Raw genomic sequence first — 10,060 nt, forward strand, 5'->3', positions numbered from 1 at the left:
CCGAGTATTATTAAAGGTGTATTATTTTGGTCAGATTTTACTACAAACTTCGGAAGGAGTAAAATTTATATGTGAAAAACCCTTAGATGTTGTTATTCCCTTTATCATCTCATTTGAAGAGCTGAAAGGGGTGATTTCTGAAGCCATTGATTCTGAGAGAGCAAGAAAGATATCATGTATTCTATACAGATATCCCATACAGGTATTTGGTGGATTCGTCCAGTTTCAAAGCAGATATGTGACGGACGAAGCGAGCATGCAAGAGATGTTTTCAATGTATATTGAAAACCGGGCTCAGATCTCCTTCATCGAGTTGTATATTGAGTTTGAACAATCTGAGGCCGACCGAAATATTCTACGAGAAGATTATAATACTGACAGCGAAGAAGAGTTCGAAAGTAACTACCAGTTTGTTGGTCCAGATGGAGATGGAGGTGAAGATCAAGGTGAAGGAGCTACGGCGCCAGATGTAACAGAGGTGGCAAATGCACTCGCAAACGATGAGCCGTTTGAGGAGCCATCATTCATGCGAGTTTTGGATTTGGAAGCCATGCATGTTCCGGAGTTTTCGGGATATATGACTGCAGGTAGGTAAAATTTACATGAGTTTGTAAATATCATTCGCAGTTAACGGTTAAAATCCAGTGAACCGGACCGGTTAGGTTCCGGTTCATGTCGTGCGACGGTCGAACCGGCCTTTATGGTCTAATTTTTACATGACTTGCTGGTGTTTTTGTTTTAATTAGAGTGACATAATAAGGTGTTGTCAGATTTGTAATATATGTCTCTTTATTTGATTTTTCCTATGCTGGTTGTCAAATGCAGAGATTCCTATTGTCGCAGATGGTGAGTTTGCCGTTGGTATGGAGTTCGGTTCGAGGGAAGCTGTTATTAAGGCGATAAAAGAGTATACCATACGACGAAGTGTAGATTACCGGGTGTATGAGTCTGAGCCGTTGACATTTTATGCCAAGTGTACGCAGTACGGATCAGGGTGTGATTGGCTTATCAGGGTTAGCATGATCAGCAGGAAGTACTGTTGGGTTATAAGGAGGTATAATGGTAGTCACACATGTACCCGAGCCATGATTTCACAGGACCATTCGAAGCTGGATTCTCTCACAATTGCAGAAGCGATAAAGCCATTGGTTGAGGCGGACCCGTCCTTAAAGGTAAAGTCGGTTATAGCAGAAGTGCAATCGAAGTTTAAGTACACCATTAGTTATCGGAAAGCATGGCTGGCTAAGCAAAGGGCAGTAGAAAAAATATTTGGAGGTTGGGAAGCATCGTATGAAGCGTTGCCTATATGGTTTGAGGCCATGTGTCATAGGGAGCCGTCAGCTGTTGTCCATTTTGAGACTATGCCTGCTTATCAAGGGGATGAATTGGTGGGTGATATTCGAGTACTGCACCGAGTATTCTGGAGTTATTACCCCTGTATTAGGGCATTCAGACACTGTAAACCAGTTGTCCAGGTGGATGGGACTCACTTGTATGGAAAGTATAAGGGTTGTCTGCTAGTGGCAGTTTCACAAGATGGGAACAACAATATTGTCCCAATTGCGTTTGCTGTTGTGGAGGGAGAGACTTCTGATGCATGGCACTTTTTCCTAAGTAACCTTCGTCAACATGTTGTCACTCGGGATGGTATTGGTCTAATATCCGACCGACACGAATCCATCAATGCAGCTGTGGAGCGCAGTAATGGAGCTTGGTCACCTCCTAGAGCTTTTCATATGTTTTGCATCAGGCATATTGAGTCAAACTTTCTGCGGAAATTCAAGGCACCGTACCTCCAAAAATTGGTCGTCAACATTGGTAACCATTTACTAAATTTAGTTATGTTATTAATAGATTCCACCATCACGCGATTTCTTTCGACAGCTAATTTTTTTTTTGCATGACGTTTTTATTTTGCTTTTATGTTAAATTAGTAACTATTTTTAACTTATAATAATTTGGTAAGTAATTAATATGTATTATATTAATATCTACTACAAGTATTTATTAATATGTATTATTTATTAATATCGACTACTTAACAACACCAAATATTATATATGCTCGAAAAATAAAGTTGCTATTTTTATTCATCTCTTTAATGGAGAACCATCAACCATGTGTTAAAGTATTAATGGAATCTAATTGAATAAGTAGAAAACCTAGTTGGAATCTCAGTAGCAGTTTGGATCAGAGAATGTGTATGTTCTATTTCACTTAAAGCTTTTAAAGATTGTTATGTTTATTTCTTATATGTATTTTTTAATTACTATATCCACGTATGTGTTGTGCATTCCATGAACCGACTTTAAACAAAAATTCCACTTAACTAATAAAAAATAAAAAATCGGATAAAAAAATTATTGAAGAAGGTAAGCTCGTCAACAAAACAAAATTATTATTAGCAAGATTAATTATGGTAGCATTATTAAAATTTAATTTACTTACTGAATTCAATAACTATATATACATATTCTTTTTAGATAGAGCCTATATAATAAATTATATTTTCCATATAAAAAAGAAGTGACTCCAGTAATTCTATTTAACACCTGTAGCATGTAGACACATGAAATATATTTCATAATAAATTCATGGATACTCTAAAGGTACAATAGATATCTTAGCAGCCTCCAAGTCAGTAGTACCTAATGTCCAAAACAAGTTCAAATCTGGCTAAACAAAATCGAAATGCTTAAAACTTAAATAAATAAATTAGTACCTAATGTCCAAAACATATAAATTATTCTAAACATAGTCGACATGCTTAAAACTTAAATAAATACATTAGTACCTAATGTCCAAAACATACAATACACCACAACTACTTTCTAATTGACCACTTTACATCGTTCACCAATTTCTTGCATTTCTTGGCCGCCTTTTTGAAAACAGATGGAGTGTATCGATTAGCGCTACGACGTGGGGGATCAATCCTAAGGTTGTAACCTTTGGCTTGGTCATCCGGAGTGCGGGCCTGACCTGTTCACAATAATATATAAACAATTAAATATAGTACAGTAGGTTCTCAAGTCAACAAAGATACCACATATTATCCAAGAATACACAAACAAATATACCATTTATGACCACACAATAAATAACTACCCTATCATGTAAAGCAAAATACAAAATATGAATACCATCATTACGGGACTCTTCGTCCTCATCGAACTCCTCTATTTCATCGTCCTCATCATCATCTTCGGCATCCGGGTTGTCCGCTATATACGCATCGGTCTCCTGCTGGAGTGTGTTATCATTTTCCTCAATGAGTCCCATGGAAACAACGTACGGATTTTGGCTATTAAAAACTCCGCGTCCACCGTCACTCCTACTAGAGTCAACAGATACAAATCCTCCAGATGCAACCGATGAAGTATGGCCTGGATACCTCGCATCCAACGAATGCCTCCCTGGCATTAACTCATTTTGATGGCCAAATTGAGACTGTCCTCCTTCTCCAGCCATAAGCCCAAGCAACTGGCTAAAAGAACCGCCTTCGCCTGGATCAAACTGTGACATACCCCAATGTTGTTGATGATGCGTAAATGATGGGTTGAAGTGTGACTGCGGTACATACTGGCCTGAGAACTGAGGTTGTTCTTGTGGAAGCGGATTCGTAGGTGGTACCTCAGGCGAATGTGGCTCCTGTTCATCATTGTCATCATCCATATCCTGACTACCCTCATCCATATCATGATTACCACCATCCAAATCCTGATTACCTTCATCATCCTCTTCACCCACAAGATTTGACAAACACAAGCGGTTCCCATATTCTCCTCGGTACCAATGCATATAAGTTTCCAACTGAGGCTGTGAAGGAATGGGAAGCTCGGAAAGAACGTGATGATACCTGTTGGTCCAATGCATCACCCACATGTAATGAGTAGGTGCCGTGGCCCAGTTAAAATTCTTAGGACCAGTGAGGACTTCTCCATGCGCCTTATCTAGATTCCGCACCTCCTCAGGCACTCCCTGAACGAGTCTGAATTGTCGCCTATACCTATCGGTAGCATGCCACTCAATACATTCAAATGATACCAAAGGCACTGTAGCGCTCCACACAACCGAGTGCATATAGATTTCAGCAGGAATTATGTTAGGATCCACGCGATCCACAGCATACGCAACCCAGACAAACTGAAAAAAAAATAAAGGAAATTCATGACTACGCCCGACATAACAGTCATCATCATCTTTGGTTCATAAGATTTACACAGGCCCTAAATAGGAAAGTAATACTACTTTAATAAATACTCACCTCGCCTTCCTGAAGTTCATCAAAGGCCTTCCTAAAGTCAGCTAGCTTCATATATCTATATCGTCGGTCACCCCGCTCCCAGTTCCGCCACCTTATACGATACATTTAATGTTGATAATTGAGTTATAAATATAAATAAAGTGGTACATTTAAAAATTATATTACCTGTTTGCTAGCGGGAAACTGCGGGGCTCCCTAGGAACCGGCGATAGATATGGGAGCCGCATCCAAGCCCAACCGAGAAGAAGTGTTAGTGGGCCATCTATGCCTTTACAGTCAACTCGAGATGCCCGGCATAATGCCCTATAGAGGTGTGCTAGGCATGCAGATCCCCAACTGTATTGTATAATACTACCAAATTCACGTAGCAATGGAAGAAACTTCCAGTGCACACCTGCTGCACCTGATTTATCCCCAAACAAGATCGTCCCGATAAGCAACATAATGTGGCATTTGACATACCTCTGTATACCAACTTCATCAGTCAAGGGTAAATTTTCTTTAAGGTCCCGAAGCCAACTCAATTTAATGCAACTGCCTCTACACTCCGACTTACGCGGTGCAACTCCGAATTGATGCAAACACTCAGCCTCCAACGCTTCGAAACTACTCAATGTCATCCCTGTAACTGGAAGTCCGTCCGTTGGAAGACCAAGTATTAGAGCAACGTCTTCAAGAGTGACGGCACATTCACCAATGGGAAGGTGAAACGTATGTGTGTCGGGGTGCCACCTCTCGATTAAAGCATTCACCAATGCCTTTTGACATTGGACTACCCCAATCTGTGATGCATGGTAAAAGCCAGTAAGTCGTAGCTGCTCCTCTACCCTATCATTGTACCGATCCAGAGGAACAGGATGCTCACATGTCAACATTCTTAACTTCTGCAAAGTTCATAACAAAGTATTACTCAACTTCTTAACACTTACTAGGTTACTACTAAAATAAAAATATTTTATACCACAACAACTATTGATAATAATGATAACTAATACATAAATACCTAATCAAATCTCTCCACAGTAACACATTTATCTTGAATAATATGTAATAATACCCACTAACCACCTACTACTGCATATACCATTAGTTAACTAAAGATATTTCACTGAATTATAAAAAACATTTATAACAATTACTTTATGCCTAAATTCTTTTTGGAACATCATTCATACTAACTAATTAATAGTTTCCCAAACTAAGACTAACTCACAACAACAAGAACATTTACCTTCATTCATTACAATATACCTACTTAATAATTTAAATAGAATTATAAAAATTAAATTAAACCTATTTTCAAAATTAAATTAAACCGTTGGGGCTCCAATTTTTTTTTTAATTTCCTTATATTTATATTTAAACATAAACATAACTATAAAAATTAAATTAAACCTATTCTCAATATTAGTTACAATTATAACCGTTGGGGGTCCAATTTTTTTAATTTCCTTATATTTATATTTAAACATAAACATAACTATAATAATAATACAAAACATTCAAAATTCACATTCTAAAATTTCCGTGCTCTCTATAAAAAACGTCCCAAACTTACTAAATAATAACAATAATTTCACTAACAATAATACTTATATTCTAAAAATTAATTCCAAAAATTCTATAAATCTTAAAAAATACATATAAATCCTAAAAAATAGTAATAATCATTCTATCCTATGGATATTTCTAATTTGCACTTCTAATAACAACAATCATAACAAATAAATATTTTACATTAATACTTTTAAATAAAAAAATTTAAAAACCTTAAAAAAAAACTTACATAATCAGAGTGACTGAGATAATGCATGATATGAAGCTCAGGTCGATCAACATCTCTAGTTTTATTTTTTTTGGGCATTCTTTCATGTATTGAAACATGCAGAAATGAGAGGAGGAAGATGAATAACAATGGGGGCTTCAGGTTTGAAAACGAAAGCTGGGAGAGTGATGTCTCGGAGGGTGAGAGAAGTTAATGCATGAGTGAGGGAGCTGTTATAAGGGCACCGAATTGGGGTGGCTCCTGCTACGCGACACGTGTCTTCGGTGGTGGCAATCGCACGGTCAGATTTGCTGGACGGAACTCGCACGGTGAGATTTGCTTAGTGGAACTCGCACGGTGCGAGTTGGGTGGTCACTGACACCACACTCTCGTCATTCCCCTCCCTCCCCCATAACGGCGTCTGTTAGAAGTTCCGGTACCATATTGAAATTAAAAAGCCTATATATACATATAACAATATTATTATTATATAAAAAATACACACACATTTAAATATATATTAAAAGGGTAAATAAATTAATTAAGTGAGCCTGCCACTTTGACACGGTTAGTTAGAGCAAGTAGTTATGAATAAGTTAGTTAATAAGCAATAATAAAAACGGTTAGAGTTAATATTTTACTATAACACTTTCACTATTAGAATGTCACGCTTCCGTCTGCACCATTCTAATAATAAGAAGTATTACAACTACTTCATATACTTAATAATAAAATATTAGCCTTTAACTTAAAACCGTATCGCTAATTTCTTTGAAAAGCCAAAACACTATTTTATCTTGAAAACAAATAAATATATATATATATACAAGACTTTTTATATAAGTAGCTTATAAATATACATACATGTATTTCATTACAAGACAAGATTCCTATCCCTCTTACAATAATATAATGTTAATGGCGAGGAAAAAATAAACATCTAAACTAATACATCATATAAGCAAAACGCAATAAAACTCTTCGTAAGCTTCTTCTTCCCTTTCCTGAAAAGATAAAGCTGTAAGGGGTGAGAATCTAACCACACAGTCTCACCACGGATTTTTCAGAATTGTCATAAGAAGATATTTAATAAGAAAACTGTTTTCAAACTCAGTGATTATCGTTATCTTATGAATCTTTTGAAAACTGACGGTTTAATCACCCAAAAATTCAAAACCCTTTTTCAAAGAAATCAGTTAATTATCTAGGAATCCAAAACCTTTCTTTTCGTATAAGAAAAATCTTTAAGAGTTTCCTAAACTGTATGAATGACCAAATTGTTCCAAACATATGCTGAACCAGCTTAATATTTCATACTTTACTAAATCTTAAATCAGGAACCAATCACGGCTCTGGCCTAAGCAATTCAATCAACACTATCATTAATTCAGTATCAAAACTCAACCTCAAAAGTGCCACACCAGAACAAATACAAGCAAAAGAAATAAGAAAAACACAAGTATAGATATCAATTACAGCAAGTAGCTCAGATAGCGATTGATAACAGTTAAGCAGTTAGGCAAACCAAAACAAATTCAAACCCAATCAAAGCATGCAAATGCATATGATGCATGTATGCCCTATGACTAATGAGCTCATTTGTTGGTTATATAGTCAAACCCGACATGTCCGGTAGCTAATCCGAATACTGTCTCTCTGGTGCGCATTAATATCATTAGAGGGAATATGTGCCTTGTCACCATTAGATGGATTATGTGCTCTGCCACCATTAGAGGGATTATATGTCCTGTCATCATTAGAGGAAATAGGTGCCCTGTCACCTTTACAACCAGAGAAAAAACACAGACATACTTGTCATCAATCAACCACAATCATGCTTCGTTCATATTTATTTAATTTCATAATCACATAAATATATTTTTTCACGTCAATATCTATTTACAACAATTCTATAATATAAAATAGATTTTTGAAAAAAATTCCTACCTCAATGTTGTATTAATAACACTACGTGGACAATGCCAGCAACATTAATAAGAATAACAACAGCATCAGTAGTTTTAGACAAGAATGGCGATAGCAAATAGATACAATAATGATTTGCAGCTAGGAAAAATCAAGAAAATAAAATAGATTATCATCAAAACAGCAGCAAACAAGATAATTACACAGAACATAATTCAATTCTATCAGAAGAAGGCAGAATAGAACAACAATGACAGTTTAGACGGTAAAAATTTTCGGTGATTCCAATGATAATACCCACAGTAGTAGAGGCTTTGACATCTGTAAACATAAAAAATAGAGACAAAACAAATAACAACAGTAAGCAGGGACAAAAATAAAGTGCATTAGAATTAGAGTAGCAACATCAGTGATAACTATTACTTATACCCGACTCATACTCCCCCCAAAAAATTCGATCCAAATTCTTTTTAAACTTAGTCAATCATTGAAAAAACTCATTCTATTTAAAAAAGGGTGGGACGGAACAGGATAGAGAGGGAGGGCAGGCCATTCGAATTGACCTCCCTAGCCTAATTCAATCACAAAATATATAATAAGTTCCATTCCTGGTGTGCATGTATAATTTCTATATCTTCTATGTTCCGCATCCATCTATAAATTTTCTGGGTGTAGTTTTGCAACGCTACATGCTCACAAAATTTCCCTAGTTATTCAAAACTAATTGTATAAAGATTAAAAAATATATACAAGTCTAACATTATTTTGTAATGCGTTTATTAAAATTTATGAAGAATTGTGGCAGCTATAAAAATTAATGAAAATTCACAGACAATTATTTTTATGTAAAGTTGATAATTAAAAATTATTAAATAATAATTTAATTAAATATATTAAATTATTTAATTATTTTCAACTAATAACTTCATATAAACATAAATATATATAAATTTTTTTCATCAAAATTTCTCAAAGTGAAACATCTACATTGAGTGAAAGATTGTAAGTTGTAACATAACCTATGCAAAGTTGTAACTTAAGGATTTAGTGGCTATTTACGTGAAGGTACATACAAATAAAAGTGATGGTTAATATATGAACAAGTATTATATTAAACAATTTAATTAAATTATATAATAACTAGTATTTTTATTTATAATTATATTACAAAAATATAAATTTTTTAAAATTATATCGATTTTATTTTGATATTATAAATTACGGCACAAAAAATTTATAAAATTAAACTATTTTTACAAAAAGATTGTAAGGGGACAAAATTAAAATCCTCATCGACTAAGAAGATTAGGATCTTCGTAGATAAAAATCAAATAATAAAATTTTTATCTTTTTAGTTATTATTTTTATGTGAAAGAGTGTAATTTATTACTAATAATTAATTTTAATATTTGTTATTTAAAATTTGAAACGATTTAACTTGTATACTTTTGATTAGATGTTAAGTTTGTTGTACAAATAAAAATAATTAATTTTTATGCTTGTTATTAAAAATAATATTTTTTTCTCTCTATGTATATAAAATATAATTAAATATTAGCATAAAAAATTATATTTATAGTTATAAAATTAACTCAAAATCAATATTTTTTTAAATAATTGAATCTTGATTTTAACTTTTAATCATAATATTAGTATTTTCTCTAAATTATATTTAATAAATATTTGAAAGAAAAGAAATAAAAATATAAATTAAAAAGATAAATAGTAAAAATTTAAAACTAAATAAAAAGACTAAAAAAAATATGTATATATTAATAATATTTTTTATTTAAATTATATTATTTTGTTAATTTTACCTTTTGTAGAACAAAAAGATAGAAAAAATAGGAAATGAGAGAAAAGAGAGCGAAAGATAAAGATGAAGACCGAGAGAGGGAGTTTATTAATTTTAAAAGAAATAAATTTTATTTTAATTATAATAAAAAATATTGGGTGATACATTTTGATTTTTCAAATTACTAATATAAACTATAAATTATAAATTATATATAGAGTAGAAAGGGTAGAGAGAAATAGAAAAAAAAAAGAGAGATAGATAAGAGAATTTAGAAAGAGAATTTATTAATTTTGGAGAGAAATAT

At 33.6% G+C, this 10,060-nt stretch overlaps 2 protein-coding genes across 2 annotated transcripts; one reads left to right on the forward strand and one right to left on the reverse strand.

Annotated features, from left to right (window-relative positions):
* Window positions 1-256: 256 nt before the first annotated feature.
* Window positions 257-2,680, forward strand: LOC140183772 (uncharacterized). Its single transcript, XM_072232790.1, has 5 exons — window positions 257-446; window positions 826-1,013; window positions 1,098-1,210; window positions 1,331-1,818; window positions 2,610-2,680. Exons 1-5 carry the CDS (start codon window positions 257-259, stop codon window positions 2,678-2,680), a joined length of 1,050 nt encoding a protein of 349 aa, XP_072088891.1.
* A 144-nt stretch (window positions 2,681-2,824) lies between these two features.
* On the reverse strand, window positions 2,825-5,142 carry LOC112757537 (protein MAIN-LIKE 1-like). Its single transcript, XM_029291365.2, has 4 exons — window positions 4,433-5,142; window positions 4,268-4,358; window positions 3,144-4,146; window positions 2,825-2,982 (listed from the first exon to the last, which is right to left on the reverse strand). Exons 1-4 carry the CDS (start codon window positions 5,140-5,142, stop codon window positions 2,825-2,827), a joined length of 1,962 nt encoding a protein of 653 aa, XP_029147198.1.
* Between the last annotated feature and the right edge of the window lie 4,918 nt (window positions 5,143-10,060).

This window comes from Arachis hypogaea, chromosome 1 (assembly GCF_003086295.3).
Source record: "Arachis hypogaea cultivar Tifrunner chromosome 1, arahy.Tifrunner.gnm2.J5K5, whole genome shotgun sequence".
Classification (NCBI taxonomy): Eukaryota; Viridiplantae; Streptophyta; class Magnoliopsida; order Fabales; family Fabaceae; genus Arachis; species Arachis hypogaea.